At 35.8% G+C, this 23,672-nt stretch overlaps 2 protein-coding genes across 2 annotated transcripts; one reads left to right on the plus strand and one right to left on the minus strand.

Moving 5' to 3' along the window:
• Positions 1–319: 319 nt before the first annotated feature.
• LOC101895376 (uncharacterized) lies at positions 320–23,596 on the plus strand. Its single transcript, XM_005184191.4, has 10 exons — positions 320–649; positions 718–1,104; positions 1,164–1,271; positions 1,452–1,584; positions 1,655–2,065; positions 2,136–2,314; positions 2,376–3,529; positions 3,603–3,763; positions 3,826–4,029; positions 22,848–23,596. The coding sequence occupies exons 1-10, from the start codon at positions 558–560 to the stop codon at positions 23,292–23,294; spliced, it is 3,276 nt and encodes a 1,091-aa protein (XP_005184248.2). The 5' UTR covers positions 320–557; the 3' UTR covers positions 23,295–23,596.
• Positions 6,181–12,100, minus strand: LOC131801815 (uncharacterized). Its single transcript, XM_059120781.1, has 3 exons — positions 11,538–12,100; positions 6,722–6,849; positions 6,181–6,467 (listed from the first exon to the last, which is right to left on the minus strand). Exons 1-3 carry the CDS (start codon positions 11,646–11,648, stop codon positions 6,386–6,388), a joined length of 321 nt encoding a protein of 106 aa, XP_058976764.1. The 5' UTR covers positions 11,649–12,100; the 3' UTR covers positions 6,181–6,385.
• Positions 23,597–23,672: the final 76 nt, after the last annotated feature.

Raw genomic sequence — 23,672 nt, forward strand, 5'->3', positions numbered from 1 at the left:
TTCGCAATCGCGGTACGCACGCAACAACTTATAATAAAATACAAAAAAATTAATTAATTCAACAGCCAGCCATTGTCATTTTAGAGATTTGTAGGTCGGATGTTATGGTATTACGAGCATGCTTTTATCGAGAACACTCATATTCTTCTTTAATTATAACTAAAAGGACAGCTTAAAATATCCTACTTATGGAATTTATAGTTAAAATCTATTATTTTACTTAGAAAGGCGTACTTCAAAATCAAGTTAGTCAAGTGGCAGTTGTACATAGTTAAGATATCGGAGTTATCGATAAGTCAGTAGTAGACTTAGCTATCCCTATTATCAACACGTGCGGTCATAGGCGATAGATGGAGGAAGACGGAATTTTGCACTAAAAACCTATCAAAAATAGTTGAAATAATTAATTTTTTGGTATTTTATAACTCACATTTAAACCGTTTCTCCTCTCAAGTTGGAGGCTACACCAGAAAATCGCACTTATAATCGCCTTGGAACATCGCAAGGCCATAACAATAACTTACATCGATTGTCAGGAAGAAAATAGCACCAGCACGATGAATTTTGAAAACGAGGATCGTCTGCAGTTCGAACAGCTAACTGGGGGTAATATAATTGAGAAGCCTCCCATTTATGGCAATACTGGAGAGTAAGTTTATCAAAGTTTCCAATTCTAAAGACCACAAACTTATTCCATTAACTTCCTTTCATCTGCAGGCATTTACTATTCCTGTCGGGAAAATACATTAATGTTTACTCCACAATATCTGGCCAATTGGTACGCAAATTGGAGGGTGCCTCGACGACATTAGTCGATTATTGCTATGAACTGGACAATGAAGATATTGTTGTGGCCTGCAGTCAATCAGGGGAGATATTGACGTGGGAATGGAAAACTGGGGAATTAAAAAGCAATATCCAAATGAACATGAATTGTAGCCATGGTGGTGCAGTTACAAATTTCCAGATTTTAAATTTGTGGGGTAATTCCGCATTGCCATATGCTTTTGTATGCTTGAAAGTACCGAAGAGTAATTGTGTGTGGCGCCTTCTTGATCGTACATGCGGTAAATTTGTACCGGTACCGATGCAAATGAGACTGACGTGAGTAAAAACAATTCAATTTGTAATGAGAAACATTGTTAAAATGTGTCTGTTTTCAGGCCAAGGACACCTTTAATGGCAGTGGATAGCAAAAACTTTCCAAATTTGGTAATCGTCCAGGGTTATTATGTCTATTTCGTCAACTACAAAACCTGGAGCTTTAAAAGGTAAGTTTCAAAGTATAGAAATATGTGTAAGAAAGAAAAGCTCTTGGTGGAGAAAGGATTGACCCATCTAAATGCGAGGAAAGATTGGAAAAATCTTAATGGGGGTCAAAAGCGACTATTTCGAGCATTTTCGGCTGTAAATCTTTTTATTTAAGTTTAAATTTTTCCTCTTTTTTTCAGATTTAATAATGCCCATAAAGTTCCTATTACCGTCCTGCAAAAACATCCAAAAGAAGAATGTTTTGCCACTGGTGATGAGACTGGCAAAGTATTCCTATGGCGTGAATTTACCAGCAAGCATGAAGTGAAAACTGTAAGAATTTAAAACTATGAAATAAGTTCTTTCTATTTAAAATTAATTTATTTAATTATATTCCCCATAGTCCCTTTATCATTGGCATCACACCAAAGTTACCAGCATCTACTTTACTGTGTCTGGTGCAAATTTCTTCAGCAGTGGCGAGGAAGCTGTACTCGTAAAATGGAATGTAGAAAATCCAGAATACCGTCAATTTTTACCACGCATTTCATCGAAGATACAACATGTAGTTGTTAGTCCTGACAACGCGCAAATTGCCGTATGCACAGTTGACAATGGTGTACAATTTGTTGGCACAGAGAACAAGATTTTAAGTAATCTTCAAGAATTCACTTATATTGTGGATGATAAAACGGGAAACAGTAAATTCCCAGTGGGCTTACGTTTAAATCCTCGTACCAATACTTTGGTTTTGAATGGACGTACAGGTTCTTTGCAGTTCTACAATACCTATACCAAGAATTTCCTTTACAATGTACGTAAATTTGGCAATATTTTAGAAAAGAAATGTACATTTTTAATTGTGGTTTTTGCTATGATTTTAGTTGAATATTGTCAATCAAAACTTGCTGTCCACGGAAAGTGATCGTATTTTGTATGACATACGTGTAACAAAGGCCGCTTTTAATATTGATTGGCTGGCAACTGGCGAAGTGTTTAATGACAACGAACACTTGCCAGAATTACGTTTAAAATTTTGGAAATATCAAGAGGAAACTCAACGGTAAATAAACCAAATCTTAACACCTTACTTAGCATATTTAACAATTATACTTATTTTTCAGTTATGCCCTAAATACCAACATTGAGTTGCCCCACGAAGGTGGTTTCAAGGCTATAGAATTTTCCAATGACTATCAAGTGGATAATTTATTGTGTGCCACAGTGGGCGAAGATAATGTCATTAAAATGTGGTGTTTAGATGATTCCGATAGCATCTATAAGGAAGGCAAATCCTGGTTCTGTATAGCACAAACTTCCTATAGAAATCTACCAGTGGAATCTATATCATTTTCACAAGATGGTTCATTGCTGGCTGCTGGATATGGCAATACTTTGTGTATTTACAAATCGGAGGATTTGAAATTGAAAGCTGCCCTAACGGGGGCCAATGGCATGGATGGTTGCGTTACGAAAGCCCAAATTCGGCTACCCACAAAAAATGTGAACGGCTCTAAAGTCGATCTAAAAGAAAAGCGTGATAAATTAATGAAACTATTTTCAAATTTATTGGAATTGAATGAAGAGACCTTGGTAAAGGAATTGCAGAAAACCGTAGAAGATAATCGCAAATCTTCTGAAGAAAATCTGAAACCGGCTGGGAAATTGGATGATAAACAAAAAATGGCTTTATATTCAAGAATTTTACAAATGCATGAATTGAATCTTTTCCAAAAGGTTATGATTTATCAAAAATTGGGAATTGGTTGTAAAGTTCATCCCCAAATGACTACAAAGGTTATTGATTATATACAAAACTCCATCGGTCAACGTAAAAAGCAAAAACGTTTACAAACATTGTACGGAAAAACGCATCGCATGACCAAGAGTGAACGTTTCAAGGCTAAATATCGTTTGGAACAACACACAAAACGTCAGCGTAATTATGATGTAGCAATTACCAACAATTTGGTTCCTCTACTGAGCCTTCTGAACCTGGATCAAAATACCCAGCCACCCTTAAAGAAGAATACGGAAAAGGAACCTATTGTAAATAAGGTGGTATCGGATCCACCAAGGCCCACAATTGCAGAAATAAAGCATGTGCAATTTGCTGCCGGTGAATATGGACATCTGGTGGCCGTATGCACTGAACGTCGCATACTTATATGGAATTTGTTGACATTACGTTTGCAATCTGTGTTGAAATTGAGTGCAAAACATGTTACCTTTGATGCTCAAACTAATCTTATGGCCGTTGTGACCAACAATGATGAATGTAAGTTTAGGATTTATTTAATATCTTCCTATTAGCCCATTCTCATAATTCAAATTCTTTTTCTTCAACACAGTACACATTTTCCAACCAAATGTTCCTTTGCCCATCTATCAACGTCGCAATATGCCCCAACTGTACGGCATGGCTTGGATACCCAGACGTTATCCCAAGCAACGTTCCATTAATTTAGATTGGCAGGCTCAATCTACTTTGTACTTTTTAACAGATGATCAGGTATATTTTGCTAATTTAATATTCTTAGTTTTTTTGTTTATAAAAACATGTCTTTTTTGTAGAAAATTATTTATTTGAATTCACCCACGGAAAAACATCTTGATATTCCTCCTCCCATTACTTTCAATAAAGCTGCATCAGCATCAATGCAAATTTCTACGTTTGGTACATTTGCTGCTAAATCCATTTCGGAAACACATACTACCTCTAGTAGACAATCTGGTCCTTTGGTATTGGGAAATTCCGATAAGACAGCTGTGAAAACGGTAAGTCAGCTTGAGAAATTTTTGATGTTATATTTAAAAAATGGAAAACGTAATTTTGGAAGATATTGTTTAGTGATAAGTGTCTATATACTGGGCTTGGACTGTTTCAAGACGATTTTTTAAAAAAAACTAAGATGACATTTTTAAAGAAAATATACATATAATTGAAATGGAAATTTTAATTTTGGAAGACATTGTATACCGATAAGTGTCTAAACTCTGTTTCAAGATAATTTTTAGAAAGTTTCAAGATAATTTTTAGAAAGTCCTTCAACCAAGATAACATTTTGAAAGACCCCATCTAAAATATCGGAATTGATACAAGTTTTTAACAATTTGCTCTTCCTGCGGCTTTATAGATAAATGGCCCATGGTCTCTCTCAGAACATGAAATTCTGTCAATCTTCCCTAAGGCAGTGAAATCGACTTTAAAATTGACCTCCCTCCAATTCACAAATTATTGAGCGTACTTTCCGTCATCTGGCCAATTCAATCGAAAAGGAATGAGGTCTGTTTTTATTGTACTGTGAAAAAGCCGAATAATGGCCACCACATACAGACTTGGTTACCACATACATCCTCTTCACGAAATTTTGCATAACCTAATTGGAATGTGGCTGCCCTATGTCCTCGATAGCCCTACGATGACCTTGAATCGACTCTGGGATTTTGGCGTAAGTCTCATCTATATGGTGGCCTCAAAAAAAAAAAAAAAAAAAAAAACATCGAGGTGTAAAATCACAAAATCTCGGTGGCCTCATTGTTACTTTTGATGATCTTCATAAAATCACTTTGTGAGTGATTTATGAATGTCAGTACGTCTGTCCGTCCGTCCGTCCGTCTGTCCATATATTTTTGTGAACAAAATGCTGGTCGCTTTTATTATCCGATTGAGATGAACTTTTCCAAACGATACTTGTTTGGTCCAAGGACGAACCCCTTTTGAAATTGGTGGGAATCGGCTCAGATTTAGATATAGCTCCTATATATATCTTCAACCGACTTCGGGTTAATTATGCACCAAATAGAAAATATCATTGGAATTTTGGCATATCAGGCAGAATTTTGTCTAGAAGAAAGTAAATCAAATTTGGAGAAAATCGGTACAGATATAGCTCCCATATACAGGTTGAGATAAAAAAACTGCAACAAAGTCAAACGCCATAATTTTTATTTATTTTTTTTAAATTTTATTAAATGAAAGCAAAAAATGTCTGAAATAGCATCAAATTTTAGAATAAGTTTAGATTTGTTCGAATTGGTCACCTTTGTAACGAATTATGGAGTAACACGCTCTCCGAATGTTGCTCTACGGTATTTTGGCCCATTCCCGGTGAAGCGCTTGCTTGAGGTGATCGACACTTTGGTATTTTTTAGTTCCAACCTTGTTTTCAAAAATACTTCAGACACAATAGTCCAATGGATTGGTATCCGGTGGTTTTGGTGGCCATTGTGCGCTGGAAATGAAGTGAGGAACCTCATTTTGTAACCATTCTTGGGTGGCGCGTGCTGAGAGCGATGGTGCTGAGTCCTGTTGGAATGTCCAAGGTCTGCGGCCAAAATGTTTGCGTGCCTAAGGCTTTAATACACATGCCAGAATATATTCGCTATAATATTCGCCGTTTATTCTGATACCACGGTCGATTAATACGAGCGGAGAGCGACCATCGGCTGTTATGGCGGCCCACACCATCAACATGGCCGGCACTTGAGTTCTGGTGGCCAACCGAAGGTGCACATTTTCAGCTGACCTCTTTGGCAAGTAAACACCATAATTTTGTTTGTTTGCAAACTGCTGGACAACGAATGTTTTCTCATCGGAGAAAACCAAATTAGGCAGTTCACCACTTTCGGCCAAGCGAAGCAAATCTTTAACTCTTTTGAGTCTATGCATAGTGGTGTAGGGTATCATATAGTCGGTCCCGTCCGACTTACTGGCTTTTTCTTGTCGATATCAGTTTAAAAAAAGTAGAAAGTTTTGACCTTCAAAAAGATCATCGTTTGAAACATATATTTTTTTTCAATATGCGGCTATAATTGGTAATTTTTTCTTGTGCGTTCCAAAAAATCCCAATAATTAAAATACATTTTCTTTCTTTTCATTTACACTTTATTTTCAAATAAATTAATTCAACTTATAACCTACGACAAAAAACATTAACTTAAATCTATGAAGTACAAAGGCATAAAAGTTTTGTTTCATGTCTTTACAAATACAAATTCTTTGGGATCTATAAATGAATACCATGGTAGTTGCTACTAACTTTTATGTTACAAGATAAAATGAAGGCATTTCGCAAAGGGAACTTCTTTGGAACACTTTCTTTTAATCCAAAATTTATTTGGGAACATTTAATCAACTGTTTTTGCTGTTGGTAGTTGGTGTCTTGTTGTTATCTGAGGTTTTAACGAAATTATAATTTAAACTTTGGCTGAGTCTGGAAAAAAACGAAAATAAAATCGAAAGAAGAAAAAACGAAAATAAAATCGAAAGAAAAAAAAAAAACAAAAAGAAAAACAAAATAATGAAATTAAAATTCAATTATCGAAATAAAATCATTTATGCGGCGATTTTGTGTTAAAATTTTGCTACCAATTACAGATTATCTAGTTGTGCATAATTTTTGTTTAGAATTTTGTAAAATATGAGTGCGTGTGTTTGTTTGGTTTCGTATCGTAATGTAATTCTCACTTTTTCACATCACCCAAACGTGGTGCGGTCGGTACTCTTAAATGACGACAGCGCCTCATCATTAGGACGTCATGTTTAAAGTAACGCAAACAATGCCATTGTGGTACTTTGGGCATTAGCATTTCGTGCTGAAAATAGAGTAGACATTGAAAAGACGCAGTGTTATAAATTATTTATATTATTAAATATATTGTCTGGAAAAGTATAATGTGTAGTTATTACAATTGTATTCGATAAATAAAAAAACAATTATATTTGCATTCGTCATCAAGATAATCTCTAGTAAGCTGTTAAGTTTTTTTCTCAAAACTATAATAGTCCTTGTAGATAAATACCCAATTTAAATATTTGGCAAAGTTTTCTTAAGCTTGAATAATATGAAAAATGAATAATAACGGTCCTCATTTTGGCATTGCCACTAGTTTGTTTGGTATTTTAAAGGTTTTGGACCCAATTTTCAACAAAATCAGCTGTAATTTTTGATTGGATTTACATGCAGGAAAAAAACCAGTGTGGATCCACTTTTTATACTGGCCCCATACAACAGTACCACCTTGAGTTTCGGCAATTTGAAGGTTTCGGTACCAATTTTCAATCAACTCAACTTGATATTTCAAGATTCAATATAGATAAAGGCCTAAAATATAAGGGAACTTCCAAATTTCGGTTTTGCGGATAACCGATTAGGTTATAAATCTAGTTTGTGGGCTTAGGGTTATAGCAAGTTCGACACATGGCTACAGAGTGTATACATCATTTCGTTGATTTGTCCAAACTTTGCACCTCCTAATTTTTCTGTCAAGTTTACATCAATATAATATATGGTACCCCTACACATGGTAAAAGAAAATTAAAACAAGTAAGCAAAGGCTACAGTCGAGCGGGGCCGACCGTTGAATACCCTACAACACTATAATAAACGATACAGTTTATATAGGCGAGATACTCGAAAGAATTCCACAAGATATTGTGACAAATAATAAAAGAAAACCATCAGGTTTCGTTCTCTAATTTTCGAATAATAGCAACTTAAACTAATTTCCTCATTTCCAATTTATTGGTAGATGTTGCACGTAAATGGTCTTCCTAGATCTGGAACCAATATTTCCCAAAGACCTATAATCTCTCAGAAGTGGCAAAAAATTAACATTTATTATGGGTTTTTGACTGAAACGCATCTATATGAGATACAGACATTTGACTATATTCTTCAACGAAATCAGCGTTAACGAAATAGTCAGAAGTGCGTCTTTCCTGTATTTGTGAATTCTCCAAAAAGTCACTGGAATGGACATTTTCGTATTTTGTCTACAAAAGTTGGCAAACTCCTTCACACATTGAATATTTTTGGATGACCATCCAAAACTGCTTGGCTTTTGCAATGTCCGGCAACCCCCATAATTACGACCTGCTGACAATTTTGCAGTTTTTTGGTCCATTTCAACCCCTAAATATATGGCGATCATCTCCAAAAAGAATAAGCTTTTATTCTGACCCTCATCTTATCTCCATGCAAAATTTCGTAAGGATCGGGCCATAAATGCGATCTGTATATGATATCCTGATATCCTAACTACTTAGTTTTGTTAGCTGTAGAAATATTACCAAATGTTTAATTCAAAATGAAAATATGCCCAAAATATGACAAAATTGAAAAAATATAAGAAACTTTTACAAAATCAATATTTTCATCTTTAGAGAGATATTTTTATGCGATTTTTTAGACGTTTTTTCTTTCCTGCCAAGAGGTCATTCTGAATTAATGAGAACTGTCGAAATCAGTTCAGCCGTTCTCGACATATAAGTGATCTTTCAAGCATATCTTCTTTGATAGACATCAATATCGCACATATTTTGCTATATATCCGTTTTGTTGGATGTTAACATCAATGTAAAGATCAGAAGTAACCTTGTCATGGCTTTGTGATTTCGCCGGGATTTAAAATATTCGCGGTTTAATGAAAAATTTTGAATTTTTTCAACAAAAAAGATATGGTTTATTTTACCCGCTTAATATTATCCGATGACCACCCAAATGGGTACGCTTTTTGCCAGCCCTAAACTCTATCTACATGCGAAATTCCGCGGCGATTGGTCTATAATTGCGACCTGTAGAGCAAGTGCAAAATCAGGAATTTTTTCAGTTTTTGGTCCATTTCAACCCCTAAATATTATGCGATCATCACCAAAAGAAATAGGGTTCTATTCTGACCCTAGCCCCACTTCCATTTTAAATTTCGTGAAGATCGGACCATAATTGCGACCTGTAGAGTGATTACAAATTAACATGGACAGACGGACAGACGGACGGACGGACATACATAGCTAGATCGACTCAGCTCGGCGAGATAGGAAGATCCATATATACTTTCCTATGTGGGAAATCAATATTTCGTGGTGTTACATAATTTTTGGCCCAATCAAACTTATAATACCCCCAACACATAGTGTTGTAGGGTATAAATACCACATTTAACAGGCCCACAGTGCCTTACTTCGAGTGGTAAATCGTGTCGGAATGTTGAATAATTATACCTCTTATTAAATGGAAAAAAATCACTGATCATTTTCCTCCATAAAAAGTCAAAATCTTCAAAAAAAAAAAAAATAAATAAATAAAAATAATAATAATAAATAAATAAATCTCGAATAAACTGCTCTCGCAGATTGTAATATTTAAATGGAAAATCGACAATATTGGACCACTCCCTCCGGCGCCTTCCACATAAAAGGGTCGTAATATTAAATAATTATAACTCTTATAAAATGCGAAATAATTCACAGACCCTCTTCAAATATTTCTGTCAGAATTATGTCTAGATCACATGTGGAATATATATCAGTCCACACCTTCCGGTACCTTTCGCAAAAAGATCATAATTTTAAAGAAGAAGGAAAGACCTGACACACTTCAATATATGAATTGTAAATTTTTTGTCATCTCCCCTAGAAAGAAAAAGCTTTGGGAAAAGAGAGAAAACTTTGGGGCCCCTATACTGAGGCCTATAATTCGGTTGGGATGATACTACGAATGATACTTTAACTCGAAATTTTATTCAAGCCTTTTTTAGAATTCAGGCCACTTGGAAGGTTTTAGACAAATCTAGAAGTTTTATAGATTACAAAGGGAGAACTAGGAAAGACACAAGTCTTGATTTCTATAGAGTCAATGCCTATCAGGATAGTATCGACCATTTTTTGTATTAAATGGCTAATTTTAAAAATCGATTTGTTTATTATTTGGTCATTTATTCTCATGATTTGTCATGCCCTTAAATATAGCCCACTATGGTTAGGTGTTTCAATCGAACACGTTTGGCCCTTTCATCCTACTAAGAAGAAGTACAGGTAGGATATAGAAATGGAACAATGGAACCTACGTCTGAGAGTAAGTTTAAGGTTTCTATGTCCCATCACCAAAGGACCCTTGTTTGATAATATGGAAATTTCTTGAAAAGGACGGTATTTTAACTTTGTCATTCCGTTTGTAAAATACCTAAATATTCGTAGTAGACCCCATAGAGTATGTAATCAGCATACAATTTTAAGTCGATTTAACGACGTCCGTCTGTCTGTTGAAGTCACGATAAAGCCCACATTATTTGACGTAATGGTTCAAGATTTGGCAGAACAACATGTATTGTATCTATGATGTATAGCCGCCACATAACGGTACGTCCCGATATTCGGAATTTTGATGATTTTCGCCACATTTTTTTCACGGATTTGTCTAAAAAAGTGTATTTGTAAGTCATAATGAGTTCTAGCTTCGGTGGCGTAACATTGTGCGTATCATGATGTGTACGCGATCCCTACGTAAGGGCGTTGGGGTGCATTCGTATAAAAAAATAGGTCCCCGTTGTTGTATGGCCCCATATGAAGGTACCTCCCCATATTCGGTGTTTTGATGATTTTTGCCACATTTTTCCACGGATTTGTCCAAAAATGGGTTTTTGTAGTTCGTAATGGGTTCTAGCTGCTGTGGTGGAACAAAGTATGTATAGGTTTGGTATAGCCTCCACATAATGGTACCTCCGGATATTCAGTATTTTGATGATTTTTGACACATTTTCCCAAGGATTTGTCTAAAAATTGGTATTTGTAGTTCATAAAGGAGTCAAGCACCCGTGGTGAAACATTAAATATTTAGGTCCACGTTTTCCTATAGCGCACATATAAGGATATCCACCGATACTTGGTATTTGGATAATCCTAGTCACATTTACCCACGAAATTGATCCACATGAAGCTACAGAATTGAAGAGTTGAAGCTACAGAATTGAAGAGATGAAGCTACAGAATTGAAGATTTGAAGCTACAGATTTTTTTTTATTTTTCTGACATAGAAAATTCTTCGTGTTTTTTACAGGTAAATTAAAGATGCTATATATAATGAATTAAAGGGCTTGGATGCAAATAAGCTGTTGTTGAGAAATAAATAACAAAATGTATTTTTCCTGAATCCAATTGGAGTGTTTCAAAAAAAGCGGAGAAAGTAATTCTTCATTCGGAGAATAAAAATATCCAGCAGGGGCATTTCAAAATTTAAAATTTTTGTGTTTACAAACAAATTGACGTTTTATATGTTATTCTTTAATTTGATTTTGAAATACTACTTATATGTAGCTCTTTATTAAATATTCATAGGTTTCACTTGCATCTGATAGCAATTTATATTCTCGTCGGTGTGTAATATATTGCTTTAATTCACTTAAATTGCCTCACATTCAACAAAATCTTCTTCAACTAGCCATGCTGTCGCCATAAAATGGATTTCTTGCAATTGCTGCTGCTGCTATCAACTTCTTCACTTTACCTCATTGACTTTTGGCACGGGTCCACATTGAACGGTAGCAGGCAGTAGGATAAAAATGACACTGGCAACCATCAATAGGCGCATTAAAATTCGTAACCATTTCATCAGCATGATGACTTGAGTCCTTTAAAACTTCGTTTTGTTTTAATTTATAAAAAAATTAATTGAAAATAGTTTTTAATTTCTCCTCAAAGGCGTGTTATTTATTTAGTCCGGCTTTTTGTTTTGTTTACACGCGGAAGTAAAAATTTGTTATTATTGTTTGGGGTTGTTGGTTCGCTCGCCTTTTTTATAAAATGTCTGGATTGTTTTCGAAACGAGCAAAATAATAACACGCGCTCACAATGCAATGCAATTTTGTTAGCCTAGAGTTGAGTTGGGTTGTGTTGCGTTGCGTTCGGTTCCGTTTCGTTTCTTCGTTTGACCGGAGTATCATTCCTGGCAGATGATTTTATATTCGTCCCCAAAAACACAAACTGAAAATAAGAGCAAAGCGCCACTAGCCCAGCCGAGCTGTTGGGGGGATGGATACAGCTACACGAGTATTTCATGCTGTACTCAAATACTAGCAACATGCTGGTTGGTTGGTAGTGTTGTTATCAACATTTGTATGGAATTTGTTGGCGAGAGGGCAACAGGAATAGAAGGGCCTTAAGATTCTGGGGCGCCTTGTATGTTAATTAGAATATAAAATTATAAAATGTTTGATTATCTTTTTTTAGCAGGTTCTCTATTGTTAACTACATATTGGAAGAAACGCTTTGGAGCATGGGGACATTAGAATTGACATATGATAAAACCTCATTTCTTATTTGATAACGTGCTAGTATCATCACATTGACGATCATTGACATCATGATGAAAAGTCAAATTATAACCAAATCAATCGGACATCCTAACGGTTTAAAATAGAAAAAAAGGAAAGTAGAACTTTCGAGATTGCTAATTTAATTACCTATATCCATATTGATTTTTTTGGAAGGCTATATCAGCTGGAATATGAAACAGGGATCTTCAAAAAATATTTGCTACAGTAATATGGATATTATACAAAAAAATAGGCCTATATTGCAAATTTACTACCGGCGGAGACAACGCACTTTTAGAAGCATTTTACATTTAATTCTGGTGGAAAATTTGGCAAGGATTTTTTTTGTTCTGTCACAGATGTAGATTTTATACATGTCATAAGTAGGTATTCAACTCTCAAAATGGATGGATTTTGATGATTTTGTAACATGTACGAACCGTGGAACCTTTTTTTATAAAATTGTCTAAAGGCTATTACAGTTATCATTGGGTTGGAAGTGCTGGCGGAAGGTCGTCATAGGAAGATAATAATAAAAAAATAGATGGCTCGACAAAGTGAGGGAACAGAATTTCGACATCAAAGAACCTTTCAGTCGAAGGCTAAAAGTTTTTCTCACAAAAGGCAGAAAATCGTAACAGCCCTATGCTATCTTTCACCACCTAATCACAAATCGAACACATTTCAAATCTGTACCGATTTTCACCACAATATTCAGAGATCACTAGCTGTCCTCTAAACTCATATAATCTGAATTTGAAGGGATTCAAGGGATCAAACATCTATTTTTTGAAACAATATCAAAAAGTGAACTGGTAAACCCACCAGCTAGCCAGCAACCTGTCGAATGAGATCGGTCCAAAATTGAGCTATTTCTAGGAAAATATGTGAAATATGTTTGCGAATTAATATCGAAATAGAAACGGATATTTTTTTTAAATTGTGTTTATTTATACCCTCAGAAATATGGCTAGAGAGGAGGTTATATATCATTTGATACGGCCAAAACGTGCCTCAGCGACTTAACGGTTTGAGACTCTAGGTCTCTTGTAACCAAATCCGTTTCAGGTCATTTGGAGTCGATCTAGCAATGTCCGTCCGTACGTCTGTCTGGCTGGTGCGCACGATAACTCCCGAAGGGAGTATCCGATTTGATCTAAATTTGGTACATCGTAATATTATTGTCTAACTTAGATCGAGTTCGGAGATGGGCAATATCGGTCCACTCCTTCCGATACCTCCCCCCAAAAGGTCGAAATTTTCAAAAACTATATTTTCTGCACAGAAAGAGAAACGATAATCCGAATTTGCTCCAACTTTGCAAATCCTAATATTTGCGTCAGTGCTAGGTCAGGTGCAAAAATGGACAATATCGGTCCACTCCATTAATTACCTCCCCCACAAAGGGTCGAAATTTTGAATAATTACAACTCTTATAAAATGTGATGTAAGAGTCCGATTGTCTTCAAATTTCACACATCCCAATAATTTTATTACCCCAAGATCTGGTGCCAAGATGGAATACATCGGCCCACTCCTTCTAGTACCTCCCCCACTAAGGGTCAAAATTTTGAATATTCATGAAGCTCCCAAAACACGAAATTAACATCCGATTCCATTCAGACTTGGCACATCCCAATATTTCGATAAACTCAAGATCTGTTATAAAGGTGGAAGAGATCAGACCATTTCTTCTGGTACCTCCTCCACAAAGGGTCTATGTTTTAAATAAGCAATACGATCATAAAATCCGAAATAAGCATCCGTTTCTCTTTAAATTTCAAACATCACAATATTTTTATTAACCCAAGATCTGGTGTGAAGATGGAATATATCAGTCCACTCCTTCTGGTACCTCCCCCGCAAAGGGTCAACATTTGAATATTCATGAAGCTCATAAAACACGAAATTAACATCCGATTCCATTCAGACTTCGCACATCCCAATATTTCGATAAACTCAAGATCTGTAATAAAGATGGTAGATGTCGGACCATTCCTTCTGGTACCTCCTCCACAAAGGATCAAAGTTTTGAATAACCAAAACGATCATGAAATCCGAAATAAGCATCCGGTTCTCTTCAAATTTCAAACATCACAATATTTTTATTAACCCATGGTCTGGTGTAAAGATGGAGTATATCGGTACACTCCTTCTAGTACCTTCCCCACTAAGAGTCAACATTTTGAAAATTCATGAAGCCTATAAAACACGAAATGAACATCCGATTCCATTCAGACTTGGCACATCCCAATATTTCGATCAACACAAGATCTGTTATAAAGATGGTAGATATCGGCCCATTCCTTCTAGTATCTCCCCACACGGTCAAAGTTTTGAATAACCAAAACGATAATAAAATCCGAAAAAACAGCCGTTTCTCTTCAAATTACAAACATCACAAGTTTTTTAGTTTTATTAACTTTAAACTACGACTTCTTTATCTGTTCAATCTTACATGGAAATATGGTGCATCGTCTGTACTATAGTCCTAATGCATATTAAAATCATCTTCGAACTCATGGCTTTGATTCTGAAATAATTGAAATTTTAAAATTTGCCTTTTCCATTTTTTTATTAATCATTGTATTTCGAAAGGCCCTTTGAATGTTCCACCCCTGTATTGTAGGCCTCGGTTGTGTCGCGTGAGTGTGGGATTGTTCTAGAGTCGTGTGCCGGCGGTTTTATGTTGTTTGTTTGAGTATATAATTTGGTTAGAAACAAACTCACAGCATTCAGACCAAATAATAGCAGTTCTATCCGATGCATGCAGCAAATGTATCTGGAATGAGACTTAGATTTCTCAAATGAATCACGAACAGGGAAACATTCGGCTACAACTGGATGAATGCATTCTCCCTGTATTTCTCTCATCATCTTACTGGGGATGATGTTTGTCTGGGTTATGTTGCAACATGCATGTTGCAACACCACTATTGACTGTAAAACAGAAAATGCTTTTTTTTGAAACACCACACAATGCAGGTGCCCCGAGGAAACATTTCTTGTTTTTGGCCACTAGAAAGGTTGTTGTAAGTTTTATTTATAGCATTCTAATGACTATCCTGGTTCTGTTATCTATTCACTTGTCAAATATTTATAGCAATGTAACAGTCGAACTCCCCCGCAATGTTGATTTACATGTCTCTATCATGGCACAATTAGTGTGATGGCATTCTCGTCGGCCCACTTCTTGTTTAGAGTTAATTCATGTTTTCATTCATATTTCTTGGAGCGTTATTAAGTGTCCAATAAACCATCATGTAATGTGCAACACGCGTTCTTTTATAAGGCAAATTCAATTAATTTGGTTTTTTTTTTTACGGAGCAAGAGATAATTGAATAGTAGATGGGGGCGCCACAAAATTTGTGTGTGTGTGTGGAATGCCGCCGCCGCTCACATTTACTTTTCATCCAATTCAAAAGTGGGACATATGGATAGCAATTATGTTGTAGCTGTTAATCTTTTAATAAAAACAGGGTATTGCAGACACTTTTGGAACGTAACAAAACAAAAAATGCCAGTGTTATCTCTTGTCATGCACAACTTCTGATGCAATATTTGTGGCATGTTAAATAAGGAATATGATAATTATACCCTGAGTATCATAGTCAAAGAGGATTTATATGTTTCGATACGTGCAAAAATGAGCTAATGAATTAGGGCTCCTATATATGTTTAGACAAAATCCGTTGCAAGACATTTGGTGCCGATCTAGCCATGTCCGTTTGTTAATCTACCCGTTTAATGTTCATGATTTCTGCAGATGGACCCTGATATCATTCATCAATTTTGATATCATATATCAATTTTGGTCCATCCTCTCCGAAAAAATGTCGCACAGGGGACTATTGATTCAAAATAGTTCTGTGCTTATCTACTGACGGAAAGGAGTTGAAATCTATGAAAACAAGCCCCAAGCAAAATCAGTTGTATACCCCAAGCTAATGTTCCATTATTTAAATATATTTTGACTTCTGTTATCATAATTCAAATTGCTGACCCTCTATGGAGTAGGTTCCGAATGTATGGAACAATATTGTCCATTTCGTATCGGGCCTAACTAAATGTGATATAAATATTGAAACGTGACAGGTTTGGACTATATCGACTACTTCTTTCACACATGCGTGAGTTACGAGATATAGTCGACCGAAGTATTCCACTTTCTGTCTTCATAAAATACAGATAAAAATATCGGTATGGGCAAAATTACAAGAAAATCGATTTTGTGTGAAATTTGAGAAGAGTTTGATGCCTATTCCGCTTTCTTTGAGCGTATCGTTTTTCAAAATCTTGAAGCCTATATGGGGCTGGTAGCAAAATAAAAGATCCGATCTCCAACATCTTTATAACAGATTTTGTGTTGATGGAATGGAATCAGATGTTAATTTCGCTTATTATGAGCTTCATGGATATTCAAAATTTTGAACCTTTGTGGGGGAGGTACCAGAGGAAATAGTCCGATCTCTACCGTTTTTATACAGATCATGGGTTGATAGAAATATTCAGATGTGCCAAGTCTGAATGGAATCGGAAGTTAATTTCTCGTTTTATGAGCTTAATAGATATTCAAAATGTCAACCCTTTGTGGGGGAGGTACCAGAAGGAGTGGACCAATATATTCCATCTTAACTCCAGATCTTGGGTTTATAAAAATATTGGGAAGTGTGAAATTTGAAGACAATCGAACTCTTACATCACATTTTATAAGAGCTGTAATTATTCAAAATGTTGACCCTTTATGAGGGAGGGACTTGATGGAGTGGACCGATATTGTCCATTTTCGCACCCGAACTAGAAATTACGCCAATATGTATTACGATTTGCAAAGTTGGAGCAAAATCGGATAATAGCTTATCTTTCTTTGCAGAAAATATGTTTTTTGAAAATTTCGAATTTTTGTGGGGAGGTACCAGAAGTAGCGGACCGATATATTCCATCTTAACACCATATCTTGGGTTGATAAAAATATTGGGATCTGTGGAATTTTAGACAGTCGGACTCTTACATCAAATTTTATAAGAGTTGTAATTATTCAAAATTTTTACCCTTTTTGTGGGAGGTACTTGATGGAGTGGACCGATATTGTTCATTTTCGCGCCTGAACTAGAAATGACGCAAATATTAAGATTTGCAAAGTTGGAGCAAAATCGGATAATAGCTTATCTTTCTGTGCAAAAAATTTGTTTTTTTTTTTTTAATTTCGACTCCACTCCCATATTGCCCATCCGAACTCGATCTAAGTTTGGCAAAAATATTACGATGTACTAAGTTTGGACCAAAACGGATACTCCCTTCGAGAGTCATCGTGCTCACTAGCCAGCCAGACACACAGACGGACGGACATCGCTAGATCGACTCCAAATGTCCTGAAACGGATTTAGTCCAAAGAGGTCTAAAACAGTTATTTCGACCAGATATGTTTTGACCGTATCAAATGATATATTTCCTCTGTAGCCCTATGGCTGAGGGTATACATATGCTATTAGAGATCTTCTACGAAACATGATCGTATACTCCAACCTAATTGGACTAAGCATATGTAAATTTCTAACGACTATAATCAACTGCAGTAAGGTTCTTCCTTGGACAAAAAAAAAAAAAAAAAAAATAAACTGTTCACAATTTGATCTCTATCGTAATCAGAATATGATTCTATGGAGATCGCCAAAAGGAACTATTGGTCTATCTCGTTTCCTTCCAAATGTTACTATTCACCTTGCCCATTCCCGGCAAAGCGCTTGCTTGAGGTGACCGACACTTTGGTATTTTTTAGTGCCAACCTTGCTTTCCAAAATGCTCCAGACACAGTAGTCCAACGGATTGGTATCCGGAGATTTTGGTCGCCGTAGAGGGCTGGAAATGAAGCGATGAACCTTATTTTGTAACCATTTTTGGGTGGCGCATCCTGAGTCCTGTTGAAATATCCAAGGTTTGCAGCCAAAATGTTTGCGTGCCCAAGTCTTTAATACGTAATATTTTCGCGTTAATATTCGGCATTTATTCTGATGCCACGGTCGATTAATACGAGCCCCATCACCATGGCCGGGACTTGAGTTCTGGTGGCCAACCGAAGGTGCACATTTTCAGCTGTCCTCTTTGGCAAGTAAACACGATCATGTTGTTCATTGACCGAATATCAATGTTCATTATCCAATTCGTCATTTTGACCAATTGTAAATTTTTGTTGTCAAATAAATATCTCTTTCGATGTTGTTGATATTTTCCCCCACATATAGCCTTCGTGATTTCCATCAGAATCGTTCTTGTACAAAAACAAAAGCTCTCGTTGTTGATTGTATTTCAAGATCAGAGTAATCTTCAAACGCAATCACAATTAATGAGTTGACTGAACCGTAGCCAAATCATCTGCTACTGGGGAAACGCACAAGGAAATGTGCTGAAAACGAAACTGAAGAACTTTCATTTGGCGGATATGCTATGACAATAAAAAACACTTTCCTCAAAAAAAAAAAAAAATTCCAAAATTACAATTCTTGACCTATTGAGGTTGAGATTTGGGGGTGTGCTTATGTTTTGGGTGAGTTTCTTGCTAATTGAAAGATTTATTTTTAGGCAGACTGTCGTTGCTCTCGACAATCTTTGAGTTTTAAGAAAATAATTTGAACACGAGCTCTTTTTTGTTATTTGATGACCTTTCACTGCCCCCTATGATATGAATGAATAGCTTCATATGGCTTGGTGATTCGTTGATATGTTAATAAATTTTGCCTAGGGTCTATGGGAAATAAAAAAATTGGAATCCAAGAAACGTGAACTCTCTGTGTAATGCTAGCATGCAATAATTTCCGTTTGTTTGTGCGGAAATTATTGCACGACAGCGGATTCTGAAGATCGAATACCTTATACAATGAATGCGGACATTACTGATTCACTGAATCACATCAACATTGAAATGACGATGATGAGATACCAAGAAAATCGATTTCTGTAGACTTCCAGCAAAGCCAGACAGATAGTAGCCTGTCAGTACTCTAAGATCGAAACGAAAACAAAATTTCCACTTATCAACAAAAAATATGAAAAAAAAAAAAAAAACAAAAGTTATTTTTTTGTTTACTTGCAATTGAAATTTAAATAACAAAAAATCCACCACTCCATGAAAAATAACAATTATTATTATTATTAATTTTTGTTTTCAAGAATTATTCAAAAATTGTTTGAGCTCTTGTGTGTGTGTGTTTTGATCGTTGCCATTACTTTTTGTTCAATGAAAACCTGTTAAAACTACATTCGGCCTGTTAAAGCTCACATCACAAAGATGTATTATTTTTTTTTTTGTAAACTCGAGCTGGGTTGAGTTTTGTGACAGAGACCAGACTACAAATTTCCCGTTGAATTTAGTTCACTTGCAAGAACATATTGTTTTATTTTGCTCATGTTGCTCTTGTTGTTGTTGCTGTTGTATTTAAATATTTTTATATAGCCTCCAAAATGAAAAGTGACTAATTGTAAGACATGTTATTTGATTTAATTACTTTTAATGATACACACTCACACAGCGTATCCAGTTGGCTGACTGACTGATGAGAGCATTTTATGGCCGGGCATTACTTCAGGCCATGTGCTGCTGTAAGTGTGAGGGGAGGGAGGGAGGACCCCCATAGATGACCCCGTATGTAAATTACAATTAATTTTTTGTTTTTCTTAAGAATTTTATTGCCATGATAATAATTATCGTTGGTCATGGATATGTGATGGCCATCATCGTCGTCATCATCAGACAAAGGATATTTTGAGAATGGAATATGAAAAGCGGTTATTTTTTTACAATGGATAAATAAATTTATTTTCTTATTTATTTGTAAAAACTACAGGGATAAATGGTCAATTCTTTAACATCATTAACATTATAGCTCCGACAAAGTTCAAAAAGCCGCATCCCTACTAATAACGGGTGCTTTCAGGAGCACGCCTCAAGCAGCACTGGATACTCTACTGGGCTTAACTCTGCTGAGTATCTATGTAGAGGAACAGGCATTCAGGAGTGTTCTTCGACTCAGAGAACTAAACGAATGTCTCAGTCAACCCTTTGGACATTCTGCGATTCTAAGACGTGTAAGAAATGTGGGAGTGGTAGCCAATACGAGTGACTATATTTCACCACGGTTGAGCTTCGACCCACCTTACATACACATACCTAACAGAGACACCTGGGCCCATACGGTTCAAAGATGGACGGTTCAAAGATGGAGTGTGGTACGGGAGATGGTGTCAAGCTTGGAAACAACTGTAGCGTATTTCAGGCGGAAATCTTTGCGTTCAAAAAGGTCACAGACCTGCTGGTCACGAGGAACACTGAGGTCAGCGGCCCGGTGACTATATTTGTCGACTGAAGGCCTGAAATTCCTTTACTATCAAGTCTAGGGCTGTTTTGAACTTGGAAAACACTGGGTTGTCCATCAAGCTCTGTTGGGTTCCTGGCCATTGTAACATCCCAGGTAACGAGACTACAGACGAATTACCCAGGCTAGGATCCCACACTCTCTCTGGCCCACACTCTCAGAGAAGAGAACAAAGTCGCTACTGTCATTGTCGAAACCTGATCTAAAACTTGTGGTGGATATCATCACAGGTCATTGTAAAGTGAGGGATATGACCTCGAAATGGGACAGCGACGACATTGACTACTATAGGATCTGTCAAGATGAAGAAGAAATCGAGACAGTCGAACACTTGCTCTGCCACTGCCCAGCACTCATTAATGTGAGACACAGGCTGGTGGGAGAACTAGTGTCACATGATCTGTCTTCTTTTTCTAACACTGACCCTATAGTAATATTTCAATTAGCCAGAAGATTCAAGTGGCTAAAGACGACACGGCAAACTCCTCAGCCGTAGATCACACTCTATAACTGTATCTCTTATACTCACCTCTTCTATCAAAAACTTCTTCCTCCTTTTTCTTAATATTCTTCTAGGATGAACAATGGACCTATAGGTCTCCGAGTGGAGCGGTTACCATGTGGTCAATGATCCATTGATCTGAGATCAATAATTTTTTGATCAATGATCTCTTGATCTGTGAACAGTTATCCCTTGATCTGTGATCGGTTAATATGCGATAAATAATCCATTGATCTCTGATCAATGATCCCAAAGTCTGCGATAAATGATCAATGATGATCTGAGGTCAAAGATCTGTGCTCAGTGATCGGTTGATCTGAGATCAATAATCAATTGATTTACGTCCAATGATCCATTGATTTCTGGTCAACGATCAATTGATTTCAAATCAATAATTCCGTGATCTGCGATCAATAATCCCTTGATCTATGATCTATTGATCTGCGACCAATAATCCTCTGATCTGTGATCAATGATCATTTGATCTGTGTTCAGAGTTTGCTTAAATGAGATCAATAAATCATTGACCTGTGATCAATGATCCTTAGGTCTGAGATAGATGATCTCTGATCAATAATCCATCGATCCGAGATCAATGACCTTTTGATCTCAGATGAACGATCCATTTGTCTGTGATCAATGATCCATTCATCTGTGATCATTAATTCATTGATCTGTGATCAATGAACCATTTTTCTAAGGGCAGTGATTCATTTCTTAGATCAACAATAGCCTTATCCGTCGATCTGTGATAAATTTTTCATTGGTCTTATATCTATGATCCATTGATTTTATTTATTGATTCATTGATTTTAGATCAATGATCAGCTGGTTTGTGATCGATGATATATCAATCTGAGATCAATGATCTGTGATCGATTGATCTGAGATCAATAATCCATTGATTTCCGACCAATGATCCATTGATTTAAGATCAATGATCCATTGATCTTAGATCAGTGACCCCTTGATCTTAGATCAATGATCCATTGATCTGTGATCAATGATTTTTTGATCTGTGGTCTATTGATCTGTGGTAGATGATCCATTATCAACAATCCATCAATCTAAGATCAATGATTTTATGATATGAGGTCAATGATCCATTGATTTCGGATGAAAGATCCATTGATTTGTGATCAATGATCAATTTATCTGAGATCAAAAATCCATTGATCTGAGATCAGTGATTATTTGATCTGTGGTCAGTGATCGGTTTATCTGAGATCAATAATCCCCTGATCTGAGATCAGTGATCATTGTATCTGTGATCAATGATCTATCGCGGCTCGCAAAACTCAAGAGATATCTCTGAGCAGTCTCTTCATTTAAAATTTAATAATCAGCATTTTACTTGATGGCAATCAATTTAACCCCCAGAACTTTTTTTTATCAAGATTATGAACTTCTAACAACAAATATTCAATTTATTTTGTTACAAAATTTTCATTCAAAATTTAAAAATCAAAATTTTAGTCGATGGCATTCAATTTAACCTCCAGAACTTTTTTTTTATCAAGAATATGAACTTCTAACAAGAAAATATTCAATTTATTTTGTTACAAAATTTTAAAGCACAACAAAAATCTAATTAAAATTCTCATATGGTGTCTCTCTCTATCTTTTGCAGCTCATTGAGATGTCCACACACACCATGCCACCGATGAGTCTGATGTGTGAAGAATTTGTCAAATCAATGGTTAAGCCCGTTGCCAACGGCAAGGTTAATCAGAATTCCACCGACGATGATGATACTAACGGCGACATAAATGATGCCTTGACGACACGATTAAATGGTGATGGTGTAACAAATGGCTTTGGCAGTAGTAACCACTCGGATGACGATGATGGTGACGATGCAGATGGTGATGTAAAAATGACAAATGGCAATGCGAAATCACCTGCCACCAATGCTAATAATTTACGCAAAAATCTACTGCGGAAAACCGAAGAGCTGAAACGTAAACAGAAATCAAAAGGTGGCACTCGTGACGATTCGCTGTTATTACCCGCCAACGATGATTTGGAATCTAAGTTAAGATATGTAGCAAAACAAATGGTAGCCATAGAGTTTTAGAGTTATGTATCAAACACATACCCTCCAAACCGAATGTTGTTTTAGATTTGAAAATGAAACTAGGTTTTTATTTTGTTTTTTAATTGTCTTAAATGCTAATGACTCTATATTGTTTTTTGAGAATTTATTTCACAAGTTTTTTTTAATATTTTTTTTTTATAAAATAAGCATACATATTTTTAAATGATTTATTGCATTTATGTACATTTGCAATTTGCCTTATATGCTGTTTAAATGTTGTATGCACAACAACAAAGTGGAATGAATATAAAACAATTAAGAAAATATTGAAAATCAAACAATCAAGTTTTTTCCTAAATAAATGCTATTTTTTTAAACAAAAACAAAAATTATTCACAAATTAACAAAAAATGTTAT

This window comes from Musca domestica, unplaced genomic scaffold (genome assembly GCF_030504385.1).
Source record: "Musca domestica strain aabys unplaced genomic scaffold, Musca_domestica.polishedcontigs.V.1.1 177, whole genome shotgun sequence".
NCBI lineage: Eukaryota > Metazoa > Arthropoda > Insecta > Diptera > Muscidae > Musca > Musca domestica.

Excerpts from the sequence above, each read along its gene's own strand:
- LOC101895376 (XM_005184191.4), top strand. The coding sequence starts at position 558 with ATGAATTTTGAAAACGAGGATCGTCTGCAGTTCGAACAGCTAACTGGG. Across the intron at positions 1,272-1,451 it reads AAAACCTGGAGCTTTAAAAG|ATTTAATAATGCCCATAAAG; the intron begins GTAAGTTTCAAA and ends TCTTTTTTTCAG. Across the intron at positions 2,315-2,375 it reads TATCAAGAGGAAACTCAACG|TTATGCCCTAAATACCAACA; the intron begins GTAAATAAACCA and ends CTTATTTTTCAG.
- LOC131801815 (XM_059120781.1), bottom strand. The coding sequence starts at position 11,648 with ATGCTGATGAAATGGTTACGAATTTTAATGCGCCTATTGATGGTTGCC. Across the intron at positions 6,850-11,537 it reads CCGTGCCAAAAGTCAATGAG|CACGAAATGCTAATGCCCAA; the intron begins GTAAAGTGAAGA and ends CTCTATTTTCAG. Across the intron at positions 6,468-6,721 it reads CGTTTGGGTGATGTGAAAAA|ACTCAGCCAAAGTTTAAATT; the intron begins GTGAGAATTACA and ends GTTTTTTTCCAG.